The sequence below is a fragment of the Desmodus rotundus genome, chromosome 9 (genome assembly GCF_022682495.2).
Source record: "Desmodus rotundus isolate HL8 chromosome 9, HLdesRot8A.1, whole genome shotgun sequence".
In the NCBI taxonomy this organism is placed as follows: domain Eukaryota; kingdom Metazoa; phylum Chordata; class Mammalia; order Chiroptera; family Phyllostomidae; genus Desmodus; species Desmodus rotundus.
The window spans coordinates 87,655,908-87,680,592 of NC_071395.1; the positions used below are offsets into that span (position 1 = coordinate 87,655,908).

The 24,685-nt window shown below is 43.3% G+C and overlaps 1 protein-coding gene across 8 annotated transcripts in view; it reads right to left on the reverse strand.

The window, feature by feature from the left end:
• Nucleotides 1-24,685, reverse strand: part of CEP112 (centrosomal protein 112) — a 370,586-nt gene that overhangs the window by 79,718 nt on the left and 266,183 nt on the right. For 7 of the 8 annotated variants that reach the window (XR_006653046.2, XM_045182487.3, XM_045182485.3 and 4 more), the window contains one exon: nucleotides 12,028-12,117. The exons of the other annotated variant lie outside the window; for it this stretch is intronic. Coding sequence is in view for 6 of the 7 variants with exons in the window: in XM_045182487.3 (XP_045038422.2) it covers nucleotides 12,028-12,117 (90 nt within the window). In the remaining variant the exon portion in view is untranslated. The remainder of the gene's footprint in view (nucleotides 1-12,027; nucleotides 12,118-24,685) is intronic. 8 annotated transcript variants of the gene reach the window in all.

The window sequence follows — 24,685 nt, forward strand, 5'->3', positions numbered from 1 at the left end:
TGACTTAGTGTTAGAGAATCAGTCAGCGAAGGTCACAGCATTAGTGGAATAAAGGACAGAGTCATATAACTATCTCAGAAGATGGGGAAAAAGGCATTTAATAAAGTTGAACATCCATTTATAAGTTAAAAAAGGAGAAGAGACTCTTGGTAAGAACAGGAAGAAACGATGTGATAAAAGGACTCCATACAAAAGTCAATTGTATTTCTATATGTCAGGGACGAACTGTGAGAAAGTGAAAATTTTAAATAATGCCATAAAATATGATCATAATATGTCAAATACATAGGAGTGATGTAACATAAGATGTGCAAGATATCTCCACATAAATGATAAAAATACAACAGAAGAATTTAAGGGTGCTTTCAGTGAAGCGGAAGGATATACTATGTTCATGGACTGGAAGGCTTATTACAAATTGACAAGTCAAGTATAAAATTTATACAGAAATGCAAAAAGCTATGAAAAACCTATCATTAAAATGTAACCTTTACAAGCATAAGACCTTTTCTGGTCTGTTCATCGACATATATCAGAGCCCGTGAAGGACCTGATAGTAGGCACTCAGTAAATATTTGGTGAATTGAATTGAAATGCTGAAAGCGTCACTTTCGGGATTGGAAAAAGAATTCCCTCTAAACTGTCATGAGTTACCCGGACACGTTCGGTTTTACCGTCTTATTTACGTTCCTCTGTTCATTGGGTCAGGCAAAACCCTCCAAATCTCCTGTGCTAAAATAAAGCACTTGGAATCATTCAGTCTAGTTTTCCAATTTTGCCCATTTTTTTTCTGCCAGGGCATTCATTCAAGTAAAATCTTAAAGCTGAAAGGTAGAAAAACAAGACAAATCGCTGCTGTTTTGCAGGGGGAGCCAGGCCTGAAGGGCCAAAACCTGTCAGACCATGCGTCCTTCCTGCTGTTCCTGATGTAAGACCCAGCCCGAGGCCCGGCGGCAGAGAGGCCCCACACCTTCCTGCCCAGATGCCTCACTACCTACCTGAGCTGGAAACAGCCCCCACTTAGGTTTGCTGAGATCAGCCCAACATGTTGCAAGTTCTCCCCACTTCTTGATAATCACAAATGAGAAAAACCCTGACAGAGTGCTCTTCTGCTTCTGCTCACACCTTCTGAATGAACCCGAGCACAAGTCTCACATGCAAAACTAAAAATGCATCTTTAAAATTATCTGTTTTCCTGTATTATAATAACAGAAGCTCTTAGAGGTGAAGTTTCCCACGTGGTGTCTATACGCTGAAAGCTGAGCAGGTATTAGGTTGTCTGATTCAAGTAAGTGTTGTATTTCGTAAAATTTTAATAATGCCAGTAATGCTGTATTCTTCCCTAGTTCTAGTTCTCCCATGTGGTTCGTAAGTCATTCTTTGTACTTGAACATGTTATAATAACATTTTTTTCCAACTGGAACTATGCCTTCTAATTCTGTATAGAAATCCAAAAGGTTATCTCATGGAAAGTATATTCAAAAGGACTTTTAAACTTCTGGATTTTCCTTTGTATTAAAAAGAAATCACTTTTCTTTCCTTTTTCCTAATTTAAACTGATACACGTCTGGTGTCTCTAAAATACCTCTGCTCTGTCATTTGTTTGACGATACACAATTTCAACGGCTTCTACCTTAAAATAGCCCTTTCTCAATAGGACACGGTCATCTTTTCTGGCTGGAATATAGTAGAAAAGGAATCGCAGGGAAGTGCATCTTAGAATATGTGATACTCTTCTCTGAACGTGACAAGCACAATAAATAGTCATTAAACATTTCTCCCTTGTAACCATGCTGATTCACCCCCACCCTCTTTTGCCATCCCTGTTTATCTCTTCTTTTACTTCCTCTTTCCAGCTGTTCACTCAATCCCATGGATTCAGTGCTTAGTAGCTGTCAGAAAAGTGAGCCTTGATAGGACACCACTCAGGGATATAGTCTGCTTTTTATCTCCCTGGGAGGCTATATTAGGTTACCCAGGTTTAGTGCTTGATAATTCTGTTTGTCCACCTACTGTAAAAGGTGGTAAGGAACACAACTTGCTTTTAAGCTTTTTTCCCTGCTTTTTTAAGTGCCTCCATAACACACTGATTTAGAGTAAGTCATTTGTATGAAATCACTTTTGGATTACAAAAATAATTTTTAAGAAGACTAAAATTAAAGCCAAAACTATCGGAAAAAAAGTCAAACCAAAAGAAGTGAGACTGTCTTATCGCATTACTTCATTATAGGAGTGAAAGATGAGATCCAGCCCCAGGCAGGCACTGGCAGGCTGTGAACCCCGCAGCCCTGCAGCCCCGCAGCCCTGCAGCCCCATGCAGTGCTGCGGCCCCTACCCTGGCTTCACCGCCCCCCAGTGTTCACTGCCTGGAGGAAGAGCCACTTCAACAATGCAGAAAATGCTTTATGGAAAAACAGCTGCAGTGACGCGGTGGGTGCTTTGCTGACGCTTGGATATGATATGTCAGCGAAGTGCAGGATTAAAAACATGCAGCGGGCTCTTCTGGGACCTGCCTCCTCTCTCCTCCCGCCGCACCACTAGCCCAGGGAACTTCACAACAAAGAGAATCTCCAGAAAGCAATGAATAAGCTCGTAGCACACTCACTCCAGAAGAGCCACTTTCAGTTGTCCTTTAAAAATGGCCTAGTGATAATCCTGTACGTTTTTAGTGGCGTTTGGGGTACAAATGTTTTGCTTGCTCTGCTGCTAAACTCTACTAGAATAACTGATTTATAAGGAACACTTTGATGAGGTGTATACTTTAATGAAAATACTCATGTCCCGGACACTGGGCTTCAAGTGTTTTTCAGAAAACAGGCGAGTGTTTCAGCTCTCATTGACAATAAATGTGGCCAAAGTTAAATGTGGTTGTATCCCTCATAACAACTCAGATTTGAGAATGATGCATCACACCAGCTGTCTGGGAACAAATGTATTTTGTTGGCATGGGAACAAAAGAATTAGTCTGCATTTTGTAAATAAACTGTGGTTATTAAAATTACTTTAAACAAGCCAGAATAATAACCATTAAACATGAAAAGTCAATAAAAGTCTTTGAATTATATTTCTGTTGCAATTATTATTCCTGTTTTCATAATGTGCTTTGGGATAAAACACAGTTTTGAGCTGTTAGTACATTTAAATAGATTTCTCTGCAGATGTGTTAGCCAACAGCGGCTAAGACTGTGAAGTTTTAAAATCCATTATGGAAAATGGAAATTAAAGGCTTGGAAATCTGTAAAAGACCATTCTTCCTTTCAACAATTGTCACGATTATTGCCTAATTGATTTTCTGTCTCCATAGCATCTCGGTTACTCTTGATGATGGCGGAGGTGGTTTAAAGATAAGCAGCGCTATCCAATGAGCGCTGTAGGTGTACTGATGTTGGTTCTCCTGCAATCCATGCCGCTCCGCGATAGATCACTGGGCATTGTGGGAGGCAGAGCAACTCTGCGAATACCAATGATGGTAGTGCAGTGTAACAGGCGGAAGGAGAGAAGGCATTTCCAGAGAGATGTCTAACATGACCCAACAGCTACTGATACTAAAGGGACCAAGTTTTATTCTTAAACCCAGCAACCTGGGACAGAAGCAGCAGAATGCTAAGTTTACCTGTAGAGAAAACAAAGGACTTTGTTGGGGTCCTTCCTGCTTTGGCCTTCTGGGGCATGATGTGGAAGAGACTTAGAAGAAGACCTGTGGTTCTAGAGCAGAGCAGAAAGGTGGGCCATGAGGCATTTGCGACAACAGGGATGAAACCAGAGGACACTAGGTGGAGAGAAATAAACCTGACAGAAAAAGAGGACCTCACTCATCCGTGTGATTCACACACACACAAAAAGGTGGGGCCCTGGCTGGTGTGGCTCAGTGGATTGAGCACCGGCCTGTGAACCAAAGGGTCGCTGGTCTGATTCCCAGTCAGGGCACATGCCTGGGTTGAGGGCCAGGTCCCCAGTAGGGGGCGCGTGAGAGGCAACCACATATTGATGTTTCTCTCCCTCTCTTTCCCCTTCCCTTCCCCTCTCTTTAAAAATACTTAAATAACCTTTTTTAAAAAAGCGGAACTCATAGAAACAGAGTGGAGCGGTGGTCACCAGGAGGTAGGGGTGAGGGAAATGGGGAGATGTTGGTCCAAGGGTACAGAATTTCAGTTATAAGACAGTTCTGGGATCTAATGTACACGTGAGGACTATAGTTAATAATACCGTCTGTATACTTGACATTTGCTGAGAGTGGGTTTTAAGTGTTCCCACCACATATGAAAAAGTAATTATGTGAGCTGATGTGTTAATTAACTTAATTGTGGCAATCGGTTCACAATGTATTATCAACTCATCACATTGTCCATTTTAAATAATTACCATTTTATTTGTCAATTATACCTCAATAAAGCTGGAAAAAATTACTAAAGGAAAAAAGAGGAAAGGTGGGCTGCAAGGGAGGGGCCCTTGTATGACCCCTTTGGCGCTACGACGTCTGGGGAACAGCTGAGGATCCCAGATGGGCCATGAGAAAGCTCAAGGATCCTCCTCACCCCAGATGAAGATTCTACAAGACACCCTACAATATTTATTTTAACAAAAGTCTAATCAAGAATGTATTTAGAATAAGTCTATTTAAAATATATTTGGGAGGTGTAATACAAAGGACCTGTAATCACCCAAGTTCAGTGGCCTTTGGAACTCCTCATCCTTAAACTCCCTGGAGGTGATGTGGCCAGTCCTCCCTCCCCCCCTCCGTCCCTCCTTTCTTCCTTCAGTGAACTCACTGACTACCACAGGGCCAGGCACCAGGCTAAATGCTGAGATATAAGGGCCAATATGACAGTCCCAGCTCAGAAGCCCACCCTCCAAGAGCATACATCTCTCCTGGGAGTCTGACGGGAAAGTATCGTCTAAATGACGATACTGTCATTGCCCACTATACACCAACGTATCAATTTCAAAAACTCGTGTTATTTTTGACATATTCTTTTCATTTGCCCTCTAAATCTGTGTGAATTTTGAGTCTTCATATCCATTCCTTTCTCTCTACTCCCTCTGACAATAAGGGAATACCTTAGAGATATTTTGGGTTTGGTCCCAGGCCCCGCAATAAAGCCAGTATCGCAGTAAAGCAAGTAGTAATCTTGCTGGTGGAGGGTCATGCCTTCAGCTGTGAAAAACCACGTCTGGGAAGTGCAATACAGCAAAGCAGTAGGTGGAGGTCTGTCATACTCAGCTCAAGCCTTCCTGACTTCTCTGTGACCAGTGATGTGACTTCCAGTGCCGTGACTCCTGAATTTGTCTCTTTTCCTCATTTGTTCATCTTATCTTCTATGGCCATATTAATCTTTCTAAAATATAAGTGCAATCAGTACCACTACCCAGTTAAAGAAAAAAAACCCTCAATGCTGATAACTGCTTTCTGACCAATAACTGAATTCTGATTTTTGCTCTAATGTTTATTTTTAAATCTATTTTATTATGCTATTATAGTTGTCCCAATTTTCCTTCCTTTGCTCCCCTCTGCTCAGTACCCCCATTCCCTCCAGCACACCCCCCTACCCCTTAGCTCATGTCTATGGGTTGTGCATATAAGTTCTTTGGTGTCCCCATTTCCTATATAATTCTTAACATCCCCCTGTCTATTTTGTACCTGCCAATCTATGGTTCTTAATCCCTGTAACTTTTCTCCTATTCTCCCCTTTCCTGCTCCCAGCTGATAACCCTCCAAATGATCTCCATATCTGCAATTCTGTTTCTGTTCTGGCTGTTTGCTTAGTTTGTTTTTTAGATTCAGTTGTTGATAGTTGTGAATTTGTTGCCACTTTCACATTCATAGTTTTGAGGGCCATAGTTTCTCCTTTTTCTTAAGTAAGTCCCTTGAACATTTCATGTAATAATGGCTTGGTAATGATGAACTCCTTTAGCTTTAATTTGTCTGGGAAGCATTTTATTTACCCTTCCATCGTAAAGGATAGCTTTGCTGGATAGAGTAATCTAGGTTGTAGGTCTAGGTCCTTGCTTTTCATGACTTTGAATACTTCTCCCCATCTCCTCTTGCCTGCAAAGTTTCTTTTGAGAAATCAGCTGACAGTCTTATGGGAACTCCTTTGTAGGTAACTCTCTGCTTTTCTCTTGTTGCTTTTAGGATTATCTCTTGATATTTAACCTTTGGCATTTTAATTATGATGTGTCTTGGTGTGGTCCTCTCTGGGTCCAACTTCTTTGGGACTCTCTGTGCTTCCTGGACTTGTATGTCTATTTCCCTTCAGCAAATTAGGGAAGTTTTCTTTCATTATTTGTTCAAATAAGTTTTCAATTTCTTGCCCTTCCTCTTTTCCTTCTGCCATCCATATGATTTGGATGTTGGGATGTTTGGAGATGTCCCAGAGACTTCTTATACTATTCTTCTTTTTTTTGAATTATTTCTTCATGCTGTTCTGATTGAATGCTTATTTCTTCCTTATATTCAAAATCATTTTATTTGCATCCTGGCTTCCTCCCCTCCACTGTTGGTTCCCTGTAGATTTTTCTTATTTCACTTAATGTAACCTTCATTTCTGCCTGGGCCTTTTTTATGCTGTTGCTGTACTCAGTGAGTTCTCTGAGCATCCTGATAACCAGTGTTCTGAATTCTGCATCTGATAGGTTGCTTATCTCAGTTTTGTTTAATTCTTTTTCTGGAGGTTTGTTCTGTTCTTTCATTTGGTCCATATTTCTAAGAAATGGACCAAATGAAAGAACAGAACAAACCTCCAGAAAAACAAACACAGCCTCCCTGTGTTTGTTTCTGTGTATTGGGTAGAGCTGCTTTTACTCTCTCTTAGTAGAGTGGCCTGTTGTAGAAGAGCGGACCTGTAACTTGTGTGGGGTGGAGCCCTAGGTAGTAACCAGGGTGGGACAACCCGCTTCACCACTTTGTAGCTCTGTGTGGGGGGAGGGCTCAGAGAGGGCTCAAATGCCACTGCCTGCCTTCTGGAGGTTTGCCTGGGAGGAAGCTGTCTTCTGGCACTCACCCTTTTTCCAGTCACTTCACTTTATACCCGTATGCCACTTGTGCCTTTCCAGTTGTTGCCCTGGTACTGAATATAGAGGGGGTGGGTCTGTGTAAGTCCTAAGTTCATGCAGGCCCTTTAAGAGGAGTCTCCTGAGAATCTGGCAGTTTCTTCCACTGTCCTAACCCCCAATGGGTTTTACAGCCAGAAGTTATGGGGATTTATCTTCCTCGCCCTGGAACCCTGGGCTGCTGGGTGGTCTGGTTTGGGGCTGGGATCACTCTCTCCCGAGATATCTCTTCTGATTTTTACCCACCACACGTGACTGTGGGACCACCCATTCTGCCACCTCTCCACACACTCTGCGGCTCTGTGCCTCTCCACCTCTCTCCACATCTCCGTCCCTTCTACCCGTCTGGATGAATGTGGGGCTTCTTTAAATCCTTGATTGTCGGACTTCCCTAGAGTTTGATTTTCTCATGGTTCTGGGTGATATTTGTTTTGTAGTCTAGTTGTAATCTTTCCTGTAGTTGTGCGAGGAGGTGAAGCATGTTTACCTATGCCTCTATCCTGACTGGAAGTCCTTTTCACTACATATTTTAAGACAATTCATGGGTTACCTGTACCTGCACAGTCCAGACCCTTAACACCTGGACACACCAGAGAAGCGCAATCAAAGCAGCGGGCTGCTAAAAAACACTGGCCAGAAGGCCAGAGAGGCCCTCCGGAAGTGGCCCTGGGCAGCAAGAGAAGGTGGGAGCCCAGGGGGCCCCTGAGAAGGCTGGCAGAGGTGCTGCCCCTCTTCTGACTGCCCAGGAGGACCAGTTCCCTCAAGGGCCCCAGGCCCTTGAGACAACTGTGTGTCAGCAAGCTCCAAACCCTGCCCAGGCAGTGGGACCCTGTCCTTTGACCAGCTAAAGACCCTCTACTCCCTTCCTCACAGGGGTCAGGGAGGATGGAGGGAAGCACCAATCCTGTGCTCTTTCCACATCTTGTGATTCTGAGCCTCTAAGCCATTTAGAAGATCAAGAACCTCTCTCAAATTCCATGCGTGGAGTCTACATTTTATACGTGTCTCCTCTGCTGCAGTAGACTAGAAACTCCTCTCTGACCTACTCATCCTGTTTCCTCCCAGCACCTGCCATTGTCTAGCACAACATGCCCGTCAAAAGTCGAGTAAACAGTAGGACCCTGCTGAGAAATGTACAGCATTGTATTTTACTTATTAGGAGATCTATGACTTATTATTTTTCCTCACTAACTTATTTAAAATAATCTTCTGGGAAACTTTAATACTTTCAAAATGTAAGATTCCTACTTCTAACCAGGGGTTCTGTTACATGTATACTATTATATACCTTATATTAGATTAAAATCTGATATAGTTTAGTGCCTTTGTGACAAATATATACTTTGTACCATGTTAAGAATACCAAGTGAATTTTTAGACTATTTCTTTTCTTCTCTGTCTTTTCTATAATTTAGCAGACCAAATTATCTTGGTTAGGGTTAGTAAATCACTTAGTCTCATTGTGAATAATGGAACATTGTTTGCTCTGGAAAACGAGATTTAGTTTTACACATCCTTTGAAACTGAATGGCACACAACATATATCCATTTTATATAGTGTTTGCTATAATGGAAAACACAATATCCTGGGAGCTAGTAGCCCACGTGCCACGTGGTAGGAGCGGTCCTACCCTGGCCTGTTATACGGGGTTCGGAAAGCCACATCCTTTCCCGATGACTCAGTTTCCTTGCACGATGAGGAAGCTGGGTCGGAGCTTGGATCCCCTCTTGTTTGCTGCAATTATGGGATTCTTGCTCAGATCTTATCTGGAGCAGATATTATTAACTCCTGTTATGGATAAAATTAACAGTGATTTTTAATTACTTTACTACAGGAAAGATCATGTTTCCATAAGGCTGACTTAGATGGAAAATTAGTGTTTTCTCATTTTATTTGGGTTATCTTGAACCTGCATGAGAAGCACGTTAACCCTTTGAACTCTGATGAACAAGCCTCTGGGCAAGGTGCTGATGGACCTGCCAAGGGTGAGGAGGGAGGAGAGCTGATGGCAGTGAGGCAAGGGGTGGGCAGCAAGGATACCACCCATCAAGACCTGATGAGAAGCAGCTTTTTGTTTTTAATTAAAAACACAACTTTTAAAATGCCTCATTCATTTTTTGTTTTTATAGAATCAAAACATAGGAATTTTTCTTAAATGAAAAACAGAAACAGTTTAAGCTTTTTTTTTTTTTAAAGCAAGTTAAAAAAGGAAGCCCTGGAAATTGTTCTTTGTAATTCTGCCAGTTTCAATTTTGACTCTTTATGCAACTAGTATCAGGATAATAATACTCGCTTGAAAAAAGAGAGAGGAGAGTTTTGGGAAGCAGACCTGCACGCATTTCGGTGGTTTGACAGGCTGATGTCCGTCAGCGACTCGTTATTGCAGTTGCTTTGCCAGATGCACAAAGGAAAATCATATACACCAATCTCAAGATTTTAAATACCCTAAGGAAGCTCGTATGTAAGCCAACCCTAAAAACGCACAGGGCAATACTTCTAATTATTTTTGACTACTTCTATCAGCGTTACACGTTGAAAGGGGAGCATAGGTCAAACTTAGATTAAAAATAAAAGTTAAATTAAATATAAATGAGTAGTATTTATCAAGTGCCTGTTATCTGCTCCTGAATTTTGTTGAAACAGTGGCATTTTTTTTCTCCCACTACACTCTAGGATCTTGTGGAAAGAACCCAACGTTTCATAGTTGCAAAGATTATGAAATATTCAGCTTTACCCATGGGTATTTCCTGACATTTCTTTGGTAAATTTGTAGCCTAATAGGAGATATCAGGAATTAGTGTAAGAAATAGTCTAAAAAGCTATTGTCATCACAAAGATGAAAGCAACTTTGATGATCAAAAAGAAGTCAGTAAAAAAAAAGACGGAAGTGACTCTTGAATCCTTCCCCATTGTTTATTTGGGATTTTTTAATTTCCCCACTCTCAACATATCATGGAGTTTTCTGTGTGAAGTTTTGCCATGAATTAGAGTGATGTCAACAAAGTTTTACCTTAAGTCATGTTTTATCACACACTGGAGAAGCCCAGTCCTCTGGGGAGCACCATTTCCTGCCTGTAAGAAGCTTGTCTTCTTTAGTCACAAGTGTCCTGGACAGAAGGTGGAGCGCGGCTGACCTTCAGTGACAGTGAAACCTGCGCCACTCCACTCGGCAGCACACTGCCACCCACGAAGGCGTTTTTATCTGTGGCCATGTTGCTCTGCTTGTATCTCCTTCGCTCCTTGCCGCGCTCTGCCCACAGAGGGTTGATGCCGCTGGAGCAGGCGTCTGCAACGGTGTGTTTGTTTCCCTGCCATCCTTAATAAATGTACTTCCCCGTCGCTGCCATGCAGCTTTTTTTATGAACTAGGAATGTAACGTAGAAAGTGGCACAAAAGGAGCAAAGGTTTGGAATTCAGATAAACTTGGGTTTGCCTCCACCTGTACTATTTACTACTTCTGTGACCTGGATGGGTCACTCAACCTCTCTGTGGCATGGGGACCATAATGCTGGCCTTACGTGGTTGTTATCGGGATAAATGAACTAGTGTGTGTAACAGTTCTTATATGGTACCTGTTATCTTGTAGGCCTTTGATAAAGTGTAGTTAGTAATTTTTTTGTTCTAGTATTATTGTATTTTGAGACCCTATTATCGACTGTATGACACAGGCCCTATACAGTACATGTAAATGCATATTTATGCATGTCATATATACACGATATATTCATGACATGTATGATCGTGCTGGGTACATATCAGAGAGTAGGAAGAAATTATAAGAGGTCGTCAATTCCATAAGTACTGATACTCGGCGTCTCTTAGTTGCTTATGTCCACCCTTTTGCGCAATCCCCCTCCACAAGATCCTGTTTGTAACCATCCCCAGAGATGGAAGGTTTCCCTATGGGCCTTACTTCCATGTTGACTCTTCCCACAAGGTCAAAATGACCTAACCTAACATTCTGGTACTGACTTGACTAGGTGACAATGTAAAAACATTTCTTAGTACCTGTGGCAGCTTCTGTGCAAAAGGATCAGTGGCGCTTAGAAGAATGTCCACAATGCTATGCCCAATGGCTGGGGACAATGCCCAATGCATTTATAAAAGGCTTCACTGCGACTCGTGATCTTTATTGATACATTGTTGACTTTAGTTTAAATGATCAACATTACCACAAAGAATAATCCACTATAACCAGAAGAATTAAATAAAGACAAACCTGTCATTTGAAAATGAAATAGTTCATTAGCCATTGTCAGAGCCAGATTATTGTAGTTATATTAAATTTATTTTATTAACTAATGGAGAAAAGGAGGTGAAAATTAGAATTCAAAAGAATATGATTTCTGTCTTTAAGTACGATGCTGTCCATCTATTGTAACGTGAAGACGTGACCGACACTGTGCGGCATACCCAACACCCATTCCCCCTCGTCCTTGTCCAGTTACCCTTCCTCTCCCACTTGCACTCCCAGCAGGTGGGCCTGATTGGTCTGGGCTGGGTTTTGGTGCCCTCAGTCCTCTTGCCAGGGATCAGAAATGCCAGGCCGAGCATGTGACCTGTTCTGGCCAATGAGATGTGAAGAGAGTGGGGTATGTGCGTGTGTTATGTGGGGGTTGTTGGGAAAGGTCTCCCAGAAGGGGTCCCTAGAAGCAGGCAGTCCCTTCTGCCTCTGGATATTGCTAGATCTGTATGAGATGCCTTGGAGTTGCTTTTAGGATGAAGCTGACACGGGGAAGAGCCACAAGAATGTCCTAGAAGCCAGCCAGGGCCTCAAGGCTTTCTGCGCAGAGCCTGCCCTACCTACAGACTTCAGGTTTTGTGAGGAAATAAATCTCTTTGTTGTTTATGCCAACTAGGGGTGGAGCATTCTGTCACATACAGCCAAAGCATCCTGGTGCAAAGAGGAAACATACAAGCTCCCTGGAGGGAGGAAGTACACAAACCAACCAGCCAAGCTGGACAGGGCCCGGTACCTGTTCCTGTGCCTCCAGCTCCTTGTGCTGCAGTTTTTTCTCTGCACATCGCACTTGGTTAGAGCGGTTTTCCAGTTCATCCTGCAGAGCCTGAAACAGTGCATGATGAACACATCAACGTTAAACATTAGCACCCTTGAAAAAAAAGTTTTATCACTCGAACTGCCATTAAAAAGGCCTCAGATCTCTAGCTTATTACTGTTGTTCTGAAGAGACCATGCAAACAACACCAGATTTTGAACGTCAGGCCCAGATGTTTTCTACTTTAGGAATAACTAGTATAAATAATTTCAAACTTACAAAACAGACACATTAGCAGGTATCAATTTATTTTATAAAAACACCTCTTACATTCCTGGCATAGAACCACAAGCATGCCATAAAGCCTAAAGCTGTTGCTAATTAAAATAGCTCTACCAGTATACCTGCAAGGTACATTTATACTCTGAAAAGTGTTGTGACAGCTAGGAATTGTAATATTGGACCATTGTGACATTTTTCAAAATTATACTAGGGTAATTTGAGTAACTTATAGTAACCTTAAAGGAATTTCTCTACTCTGTCACTGAGAGTGGTTTAGAATTGGAGGAATCTCTAAGAAGTGGACAGAGATGAACTCTCTCAGCTGCCAAGTAGTTGTGGGAAACAGAATTCAGGTTAATGTGGGGAAGTTACAAACCACAACGATCAATAATTATCATTGCATCAGTTACTATTTTAAGTAAAGAGGTGAACCAGAAAAGAAACAGAATCCATTCAAACCACCTGATATAATTATACAATAGATATAATACATAGACGTTTACAGTGAGCAGAACACATGGATGACAACCACAAAGATGCCAAATTCTCAAAATAAAATTCATTCAATCAAGACTATTGAGTTTCTGTTATACATCAAGAACCTATTATGGTTAGAAAGAGCAGTGAAAGAAAACAGACAAAAAATTCCCGGCTCTCAAGAAGCTTACACTATATTAGGGGGCAGACAATAAGCAAACAGTAAGTTAATAATAATAAAAAAAAAGCCAGAAAGGAGGATATTCTGGAGCGAGATGGGGGAGGGACATTGCAATTTTAAACTTAAGGCCCAAGAAGGCCTAACTGAGCAAAGACCTGAAGGAGAGAGCAAGTCACCCGATGTCTGCAGGGAGAACCTTCCACACAGGGACACTGTGTGTGCAAAGACCTGTGGCAGCTTGTGGGTCGAAACTGCACGGCCAGTATGGAAAGTAGACACAGGGGAGCAACAATGTCAGGAATGTAACAAGGGTCAAGTCACATCAGGTCACATGAAGCTTCAGGGGGCAGGTAAGAACTTTCAATTTGAGTTAGCAGTAGGTGGGAAGCTAGGGGAGGGTGGTGGAAGATGCTGCTTTGGTTGCCGTGGAGAACATACTGAAGAGGGATAAGGGCAGAAGCAGGGAGGCAGGGGAGAGGTGTGGATGCAGAGCGTGAAAAAAAAAAAGACCACAATGATTTTGGCTTGAACAGGTAGGAGCATGCAGTTGGGGACGGTTAAGGGAGAGGTGGGGGGAGCCGGCTCTGGGTGGAGGGAGATGATGTGGAGCTCAGCCTGGGCTACATTAGGTTTGGAATGCCTATGACACCTCCATGCGGATGCTGGGTACCAAAGTGTAAGTGTGGAGCTCAGACGGAATGTCTAAGTCAGTGTCCTTTACAAATTCTTTCAATGCAATGACAGTCTTTTCTACATGTAGATACAGACAGTGGTTCTTAACCTTTTCTGGGGTTCTAGATCCATTGGAGCATCTGGGATTTCCAAGAGGACAGAGATGCAGATGGGGACACTTCCTGGGGGAAGACGTTCTAACACCTGCCCCTTGGGTGATATCCACACTTAAGAACAGGCAGGGAGAAGCAGCCAAGGGGACTGGGGGGAACTCAGAGGGCCAGGAAGACCAAGGGGAAGCTAGAGTTACAGCACTCTGGCTAACAGAGTTCCTAAGAGGACAGGCACCAGAATTAGAGCGGATCCTTTCTCCGCACTATTAAATCTACCATGTTTTTTAAAATCAGTATTATCAAAATAGAAGTGAAATTACATTTGCTTTTAAAAAAGGTACCACTTTTCAAATTTGCTCAGTTTAACTAAAGATGTAAAATGTGATCTTTCTAAGGTTACTCAGAAAAAGCAGTATGTTTAGAAATTACTTTTATTATCTATTTAAAAATCTGTTTTAAAAAATTGAAGAGAAACCAAATAATATTCTACTTCTTAAACAGTTAAAATGTACTAAATAGAAAGGAAATGACAGTTTATATAGGCAGCTGTTCCTGGTCTCATATTCTAAAAAATTATTAGGCCATTCAAGCTCCAACCTCGGAATTCGACAGAAAGGCTATGTGAAAATGACCCCAATTATTCAATAAGTACAAGCAGGACCTTTCTTTCAAGTTGTGGATTCTTTATTCAATAACCTTCAAATCTGACACACAAAATATCACAACTTTTAGTTTGTTCCTGAGAAAAACCCAACATAATTAAAGAACAGAATGTCTGACATTGGGGGGAAAAAACCTAGAACAGTTAAACTGTTTATTCTGCAAAATTATTCCTCGTCTCTTAGTTCTGCTGCGTTGGCTTGCATCACTACTGAAGAGGTAGCTCTTTCTCCCAATTAACCCTGCCCTGGAGGGCGACGGAAGTCAGCTTGCTGTAAGAAGCTGCGTCGTGCCCGGTGCTCCATGCGGGAACAAAGACTGGCACTTTCCAGAAGAAAAATGTAAGTGGCATAATAAGCTTTGTGAGAACAGCGAGGGTACGCTACGGTCTTGAAAAGGGATAAGGACAATTTGATTTGTTTGTGTAGAATATGAAAATACTTAGAGAAAATTAAAGTGAGGAGAAGGCCTTGTAGCTAATGGACCCATGAATGGCACCCATGACAGTACTAGAGCTTTTCTGTTGATTTGGGAAAAATACGTGTATTATAGTCAGTGCTATTCCCATCAAATGTATAAACATGACTCAAATAAGCCACTCAACCTGTGAAACCATGCACTAGGCAATTCTGTGTAGTCTTACTAAAAACTGGTCCCTTTCCTAGTTCTTACTCCATTAAACAAACATGAAGGGAGGGCAGACACATGCCTTTGAATAAAGACTAAGTGAAATAAAAGTTTGTTTCAATTATAAAGTGGTTAAAAAGTTATTTAATAAAGGGAAACATCATTGGAAGGGGAAATACTGTGTCACATGATAAAAAAAGATGTAATCAAAATGTTCCCAGTACTGAGCTGACGACAGAGAGGCTTTCGGACTTGTGGTTTTAGTACGGACAGGGTCGTTCTGACCTTGCTTTTGGACAAGCTCTCAGCCAGTGTCACCGATGGGGGTGGAGGGGTGGGGAGTGGGTGTCTATTCCGGCACGTGGTCCCTAGGACCTTACTACCCTTTCCCATAGGCTGTCTGAGCACACGAATTTATTTTCAGCCCATAACCCAGAGCATCTATGCTACAGTTTTGTACTCGGGATGGAATTTCAAACTCTCGTCTTTCCCATCTTTATCAGAACCTTGGTTGTGAGAAATTTGGAAAAATCCACTCGCAAATCAGCACAGAATCAAGAGTGTGCAAGCCCTCCTCCTCCTGAATCACTTGCTCCCAAACGTCAGCAGAGTGAACTTCAGGGTCGCGCCGGCTTCCGCACTTCTGTCCACAGACCGTGGAATCGGGCTCTCCCCCAGGAGGGTTCCGACCAGTTCTCGTTGATCTGAAACTAAATCTGGCACACGTCCATCCCGCCTCATTTCGTGATGCCAAGTCTTGGTCAGTGTTTGTGTCTGGCCTTGCACAAAGCCTATGGGCACATTTTTCTGGGCCTGTCGTGTATCGAGGGGCAAAGGCTAAATGGACTCTCTGGTTTGTTTGGTCACGGGGAACACGGTTCCACGTGTTCTCTGAGGAGCGGGGGCCTTGACCGGTGTGGTGTTCTTTCATCTGAAGGGACGAGGTTAAAGCGCACATAAGCAAAATGGTTGCGCATTCAGTTTTGCCCTCCGAACGTGTACAACCAGAGTCCTCACAGCCATCCCAGGGCCATGAAACGAGGAAGCAGATGAGCTTCTGCTGGGTGAAATGCAGAGGACCCTTGTCAGCAGCAAGGCCTGCACAGCTGAGGACTTTTACAAGGAAAAAAAAAGAGGTCTTTGTGTCAAAGATGCTGCCAAAAAGAAGTCAGCCTGGCAAACCTGAAAACTGGAGAAGCTGGGTGATGGGTAGATGTGGGTTCTGCGACTATTCTCCCTGTTTTTGTGTATGTTTGAAAGTTTCCATAATAAAAAGCAAATATTTTAAAGCTTTTCTTACTTAAAAAAAAAAAACCCATGAGAACACCATATCCTTCCTTTCATGAGGTTTGAATTTACTATCTCACTTCAGAGAAAACAGATGATTCATTCATCATTCAGCGGGTAGGAGGGATGTAGAAGGATTTCCCCATGTATATTTTGGACGTAAAGTGGAGGAAGCAAGGAGTGGAATGTTCATAGTTTGACCTAAGGAGAAGATCCACTGGAAAGGGAAGGTTTATTTATATCTTTATTGAGATATAATTTACATACAGTAAAATTCCAGATTTATTTTTTAATGGTGATGGTCCGTTTTCCATTTAAAACATGTGATATGGCTTAAAAATTTGGGTCAAAAATATGTTAAGATTATAAAATTTTGATAAAGAGCATCTTCCACCGATTGGTTTACTCATTCCAGAGAAACGGCATTTGATCTGTGACAAGTTGAAGAGACACTAGTTACAAAGGGAGAATAAGGATGACACTCATTTAAACCTTAATTGCCTTAATAATTCCCACACTGAAGTAGCATTACTCAAGCCAGTTTACAAACGATGCAGACCATATTTCCTGATAAGGTTTCCTTTGACGTGGAAAATGACATGAAAACAGCAATTTTTTTTTTCTATTGCTGCTAAGTGAAAGTTAAGGGAAAATGAAGTAAAAACAATAAACTCACTCTCTTTATGCCAGATTTATAGACTTATTTTTCTTCCTCCATCTTAAACAACTGGGGTACAGCAGGAAGACCAAGGCCTGTCCCCTGAGGAGGAGCTGTGCCTCCGGGCCGAGGAGGGTGACACAATGTCACAGAGTGGCACTTTTACTGGGTGGCCTCACTGGCTATTCATGGAGCCCCCTCCCGCTCCTGTTTTTTGTTTTGTTTTGTTTTTTTAAATAGGCTAAATCTACTGACAAAAGTAACAAGTCTTCTTCAACTGAAATGCCAGTCAAGATTTCTTTTAAAGGGATTTCTTCACTGAGACCTTCCCAGGATGAATAACAAACCACAGAACAGTTTCACTAGTGACTCCAGGGTGACGGAGACCCGGGTTGCACCACAGATCTGAAGAACGCCGGGACCACAGTCACTGCAGAGGCCTCCCGTATTCAAGACACAACGGTGTACTTTTTTCTTTCTGGCTCACATTCAGGTGTTTAATTTTTCTCACATTCTAAGCAAGCACCTTCTTTTTATCCTCATAATTCAGCGTCTCGTGATAAGTGCCACGAAGAAAAGGAGCTCTGGCGGTTTTAACCCAACCCATATGTTACTCTTCACATAAAGCAAAATTCCTTTCAGGTGGAAACTTTTTCGTTGTTGCAACCAACTACGTGTATGAGAAAGTGAGCTTTGATAGGAGCTATTGCTCTAGTTCTGATTAGACTACTGATTGGACAGAAAAGAATAAAAATACTGTGGCCAATATTAAAAAACACACACCAAGAATTGTATCTTGAACAAAGGATACGGAAGTTTTCGCTTGTTCTCTCTCTCACCTATTTTCAGTCCTTTAAAATTCCTATATAACTTCCTTCGAGAGTCCTAAAAATGCACTTTTTAAAAAGTTAGTGTTTCCTGGTCTTAACAGAGGTTCCAGGAAAAGAAGTCATGTTATTCCAGGACTTTGATGATCTAAGGAAGCTGGAATCTCCTGACACACCTCGTTAATGCTTTCCTGTCACACGGAGGCCCATCCTGACATTTCCCACATCTCCTCTTAAAGTAGCCGGGCTGTTGCTACTCGGCAAGTTCAAAGCACATCTTTGCCCTCGGTCGCCCAGACAGCTTTACTTGTGAACAAGTTCTTATCTCGGGAGGTAGAAATCTAGGATCAAGTTCAAGAACCACAGCTAGGATTTTGGGGATCACAGCGGAATTTCCTCCTTTGGCTGGTGTGCTACCCGCCTCCCCTTGAGCTCCGTCTCCGTGGAATGGAGTGCAAACTGTTGGGGCTTCACAGACCAGTCCCCTCCTGCCCAAGCCCAGGGAAGAGGGGGCACCCATAAGTCATTCATCTAAATTTTGATTTTCTTACCTGGCTTCATCACTCACACTTGCGATGCTGTGAGCCTGCAGCATCGTTCCGACTTCCCTCCAACTAATGGTGAATTTCTCTTCTGCTAAAACTAAAGTCAAGACTCATTTCTGCCAGGAAACACTTCAAATCTAGACTGCAGAAAACTCACATTTCTCAGCAGGTCATTAGGTCCACATCCGAAAACATGTTTACATACCTATTCATCGTATTATGAATTTATCTGACTTTTTCCTCATTTCAGACTATGGGCTTCAAAAGGGTAAGAACAGCCCCCCACCCTCAATATTTTTAAAGTGATGTCCAAAACACTTAGTAAAGTCTTGGCATTATGACTAGAGTATTGACTGGTAATCTTAATCAATTATATAAAGATCAAGTTGCCTTTTATTTAAACCAGTTGGGGTATCCCACTGAAATTTCTCCAGATTTCTTTTTCCCCCCTCAAGCTACATAACTACATTTCCACTTACTCTGCCCCTACATACAAATATCTGAGTTTTGCCCAGTCTGCTCCCTCAAATGCCAGAAGGGATGTCCATTCTTGTTTTCTCAAGATAATGCCCCTATCGGTGTCCTCAGATTCTAGGGACTGGTCACGACTGTCGGCCTCCCCCATTCCACTGAGCCCCTCTAAACTGGCACGCTTATCTCTCCCCAGCTGCCCGGCTAGGAACCAATCTCCCTGCTTTTCCTGCATTGCGTGGGAGAATATGTGAAGTGGGAAGACACCCTTATGGTCCCTTTCACACTGACATGCCTTTGTTGGACGACGGCCACAGTCCTCAGCGTCTTCCTCCATTACCCAGCTTTCTCCCCTGTCCTAACTACTTCCTCATCTGGAACCTGAGTTTGGTCGCCTACGCCGTACTAAACTAGCTCTCTGTGAGGTTAGCAATGAACCTTTAATTGACAATCCACTGGCCTTTCCCACATCCTCACCCTCCTTGACCTCTCTGTCACACTGAGCACTGTTAGAACCCTCTCTCTCCTTCCGGAAATGCTGTCCTTTGACACCACAGAATCTTGGTGTCTTCCTCCTTCCACAGCTTCCTGCTCCTCCTCTTCCTCTTTGCTTTTAATTATGGATATTTCCCAAATAGGTTCTTATCTCTTCCGCTATTCTCTCTAAACACTAACTCCTTTGTATATATATTAAATCAATTCCATAAATTAATACAAGTATTTCTATAATCTGGGCATAGGCCATGTGCCAGGCATTGTACCAAACACTACCCTCCAAAAGCACTGAATCTAATGGGCATGAAAAACTTATAAAGGAATAATTGTAATGCCACAATAATCGTAATAAACAGAGCTGAAGAGAAGCATTAACGAGTATTGAGCGTGAACACAGGTGGAAAGCAACGTGCTAGGAAAGGGCTGGAGAGAGAATACTTCATCGTGGAGGTGATGTGGGACTGGAGAATGTCAGGGCAGGAGGGTCCCCAGAGATTCCACCCAGAGGGAAAGGCATGGCCATATGAACCAGCAAGGGGTGTTGGCTGCACAGAAGGAATGACAAGCAGACGGTGTACAAGGAACCAGAGAAGGCTGCCTGGGGTTACTAGGAAGGGCCTCGTGGGCCAGGAGGACTACAGATTATACCCTGCAGTAATGGGGAGCCACAAAAAGGCCTAAGATGATCAGATCGACCATACAGGAAGAATATTCAGGTAGCAATGCAGACAGTGGTGGCCCACGGAAGGCTCCTGAAGAGTCTTGGCAAGACAAGCGGGACACTCTATGGGACGGAACGGGGGAAAGGCCCTGTTCCCTCCCGACGTTTGCTAGAAAACCAGGCCCAGAAAAATGTGCCTGTACACCTCACGGCTGTTTGTGAAGAGGCCAGGCACAAGCATTTTGCCCAAGCTTGGGAATACAAAATGAGGCAAAACATGTTAAATTCAAGTGAGAGTTGGTTTGGAAACTCTAAAAAAAAAAAAAATCACCATTTTACAGCCTGTGTGGCCCGAGCTGTGGGAGGATCTGCCTTCGTGTTTCCTCTGTCACAGCAGGGAGACCACTGCAGGGCGGCCGCTGCACCATCAGACCGGATGGGAGCCTTGCGCACCAAGAGGGCGCGAAGTGATGGCTCTGGGGGTACCTGTGGGGACCAGGTAGCACAGCCAGAAGGCAGACTATGGGGCTGGGTAACAGGATGAAGGTGCCAGCTGTGAGAGTTTTATAGAATGACTTTGAGGCTCGCGGGATAGATGGCTGGGAGCTTTCATTAGCCAAGGCAGGGAACACAACAGAATTAAAATCCATGGAAAGGAAAAGAAAACAAGTAAGTTTCGGTGTGACACAGATTCAACAGTGATGCAATATACCAATGGCCTGACCACTGGAGTCTGGGGCCGAAAAAGAAACAGTGGATGAAGAAGCAGTTTGGGGGCAGTGAGACCAGGAGTTCGGTGTTAGAGTCATTGAGTTTGAACATATGATGGTACCCAGGTTTCCCTGACCAATGGGCACGAAGCACTAGTTCTCACTAGGGCTTCTTACTGGTGATCCCTAAAGCTCAGCTCCACACTTATCTTCTAAATCCTTTAATTGGGCATCTCCCACTGCCTCTCTCAGGTGTGCACAGAGCTGCCTTACTGTCCTCTCTCACTTATCAAGTCCAAGACCAAATTCATGATGCCCCCCCCACCCAGCTTCCCTCCCAGCTGTCCTGCTGGTCAGTACACAGCTGTTCTTTCAGCCACCTGGGTTTAACTCTCACAGTCGTAGCTGCGAGTGCCGCCTGTCAGCCCATACTCCAAGTTAGTTGCTCAAATCCCTTCCATTTCTATTTGCAATGACTCCTACCTAGGTCTTCATTTTCGCACACCAGGATTCCATACTTTTCCGGGTGTGTCATCCTGCACAGCACTGAAGCCAAATTTCTCTCAAAGACTATTTTTGATCTCATTCTCCAAGTCCAAAAATATACATGTCTGATCATCTCTTACCTCGTGAAGGTTAAAATCCCTCCACCTAGCTCAGAGTCTCTCCTAATCTCTCTTACTGCGCTCAACACACTAACTCGAATCTTGAATGGTAGTTCCTATGGGTCAAGCACTGTGAGAGGGGCTTCAAACACTGCACTTTCTCTCACAACAACCCTCTGAGACAGACAGCTCACTTTACAGGAAGCAGCCAGAGGTCCTGGAGGTTGCCCAAGGCTGCCCAGCTGGCAAGCGCTGAAGAGAAGACATGGGCCCAGGCCAGTTGTGCCCCAGGGCAGGGAGTGGTCTGCCTGAACACCTGCCTGCGCTGCTTGGGAGAGGCCCAGCGATGCACTGCCCTGGGGACCTTTGTTCTTTCTTCGTCTTATTTAGAATGTATTCTTCTGCCTCTGCTAATGCTACCTTCCTTCAGAAGCCTCCAGCGACCCCAAATGATTTTGGTTTGGTTTTAATATATATATGTAGTCTTTAACCTCATGCGTTTAAATGTATGAAAAGCAAGAGGAAGAAGTAAGTTTCTTTGGGTCACAGATTCAACAGTAAGAATGATGCCAGTGGCTTGCCCATTAGAGTATGGTGTCCAAAAAGAAGGGCATTGCACAGGGCTGTCGGTTGAATTACATCCTCCAAAAGGTCTGTTGAAGCCCCAACCTCTAGTACCTCTGAATGAGACCCTCTTTGGAAATAGGGACATTGCAGATGGAATTGGTTAAAATGAGGTCATCCCAGAGTCGAGAGGACGATGACCCGGTATGACAGAAGAGAATACTGTAGGGAGAGGAGAGAAGAGACACGGGGGCAGAGAAGGAGAGCGATGCAGCTGTAGGCCAGGGGCACCAAAAGCTGCTGGGAAACACAGAAGATAAAAGAGGCAACGGATGCCTGTGCTGGAGTCTTCAGAGGCCCGGCCTGTCGACACCCTGATTTCGGACTTCTAGCCTCGGGAACCGTGAGACAGTAACTGTTGTTTTAAAAGCCCCCCAGCTGTTGGTCCTTTGTTATGGCCACCTTAACACACATAAATGAGGGAATAAACCTCCCTCATTTTGCACATTATTTTTTCCTGTGACACACACACACACACACACACGCACATTTGTTGTACACCGCCCAGTTTCAGACCTCAGTTTATCCGTATACGGACCGACCGCATTCTCATTATGAGACAATCTGGAAAACAGCATCAGGGAATATAGGTGCTGATACTCTCATTCACCTGCATTTTATAATTCTGTGTATGCGGTCGTGTCAGGTTATAAAGGAAATCGTTCCAGTAGGAGGTTGGCACATTCCTGGTGAAGAAAGAGAGAAGCCTGAGGTGGGGGTAGAGGGTGGCGGTGAGCCGGCTCCGGCGCCTCCACTTTCAGACAGGGATGGGAACGGTATGTGCCACATAAGGCGTGTTTCTTTCCTTCTTTTTTTTAACCTTAGGACACTGTGGTATCCAGAGCCAATACTTATGCAAGAAGTTTAAAAATTTTCCTTTAAACCACTTAGAATGAGAGGATTTACAAAGATCCTGTTTAATGTTCAGCTGACACGTTGTCAAAAACATTTATCATACAACCTTTTGAAGTTTCTTCCACTCCATTCCAGTTATTAAAGCTCAGACTGCAGTTCGTTATCAACAATAAAGCGGACACGTGAGAGTGCGTCTGCACTGACTTTCAGTCCGAGTTCTAAACTATGAAGCAAAATCAAATTCTACTGATCAAAACAACGATTAGTGACCCAGCTTTCACGTGGAATGCGCGACACAGTCGATTTCTGCCGTCCCTCCTATATGGACCCGGAAACAGTGTGGGGGCTTGGCAGCTTCATTTCTGTGTTATAATGCTCCAAACTGTGAGAGTCTTCAGATACAAGAATGTGCCGCTTAGCCGAGCTGTAATTCTTTGAGTGCAAAGTAGGAAACAGTGACCTACATGACTGAGATTGCTCTGGCAACTTAATTCCTAACATACATCTCTTCACATTGAGAATACCGCCAGGTCACATTTTTGCAAGAGGAGTCCAAACTCTTTATAGACAATTCAATTGGATAATATTGTTTAAGTACAAACAATGTGACAGACGTCATACAGAAAGTAAAAAGTTGGGCAAAACGTGGTCTGGCCTCTTACGGAGCTTCCAGTATCAGAAAAGGCATGTGATAAGGACAAAAAGCAGAAGAGCAGAGTGAGTGTCTTAAGCATCCAATTGAGAGAACAAAGGGAAAGGGAAGGACAGTGGAAGAAGTTCAACGACACCCCAAAGCAGCAAGCAGATGAATGCAGAATGCGGGACGTTCTAAAGGACAACTGACTGGGCTTCCGCAAGAAGTGCATAGCATGCATTAAAAAGTAAGGCAGGGTCTGCTTTCGGTGGAAAAAGACGATACACAGTATCTGGCACAAATAGTGCCCCCTTTTAATTACAAAATCATAAACATATAATTCTATAACATAACAATATCACACACACTCAAGCACACCACATGACATTTTAGGTGAAGTGTTCAAATTAAAACTATAAATTGTTACCCTACCAACCACACTCAAGCAGGCCTTACTTCTGCTGAACCCTGTATATAACAACCAAATGAAAGCTCGGATCTTGTCTGCGTCCTAATTCAGACGAATCAAGTGTGAAAGGGCATTTGAAAGTCAATCAGGAATATCCAATTACGAAGCAGATAGGAGGCGACACTGAAAGAGAACTCTGAGTTTTCTCGGGCAAGGCTTCGGCGCCATGGCCGAGTGACACCATGTCGTGTTTTCTGACGGGCGTTCCGGCACACACAGGGTAAAAGCACGTGGTGTCCGGGGTTTGCTTTAACATACGTGAGCACAGGAAAAAGGGGGAGAAGGTAACGTAACGTGGCTGAATCTGGATAACTGCTGAAGCTGGGCGATGAGTACATAGGAGTTCATAGTACTAGACTCTCTACTTTTGGGTATGTTTGAAAATTTTCATAATAAAACTGAAAAAAAAAGCCCATATACAATAAAATTAAATGGGGCGGGAACAAGGAGATCAGCAAAGTCTTCAGGCAGAAGGTGGTATTTGGGGAAAATCCTGAATCAGAGCTATAATTTTGATGGGCAGAAGGTGGGGAAGGGGGGAGAACAGTCTGCCAAAGAAATAGCATGCAAAGGTAAGTAAGAAGGAAATGGGGGTGTCCTTAGCAAAGGACATGCGGCCCATAGGGGCAGCTCCTAGAATATGTGAACGGGAGGTGGTCCTGAAAGGGGAGGCGGGGTCAGAGCCCTGAGGCCTTGAACGCCAAACCAAATTTGGTGAAGAGGAGGACTTTTGTGCAATGCCTACACTTAAGAAAGATACCCATAATTACTTCCCAGGTGTCAA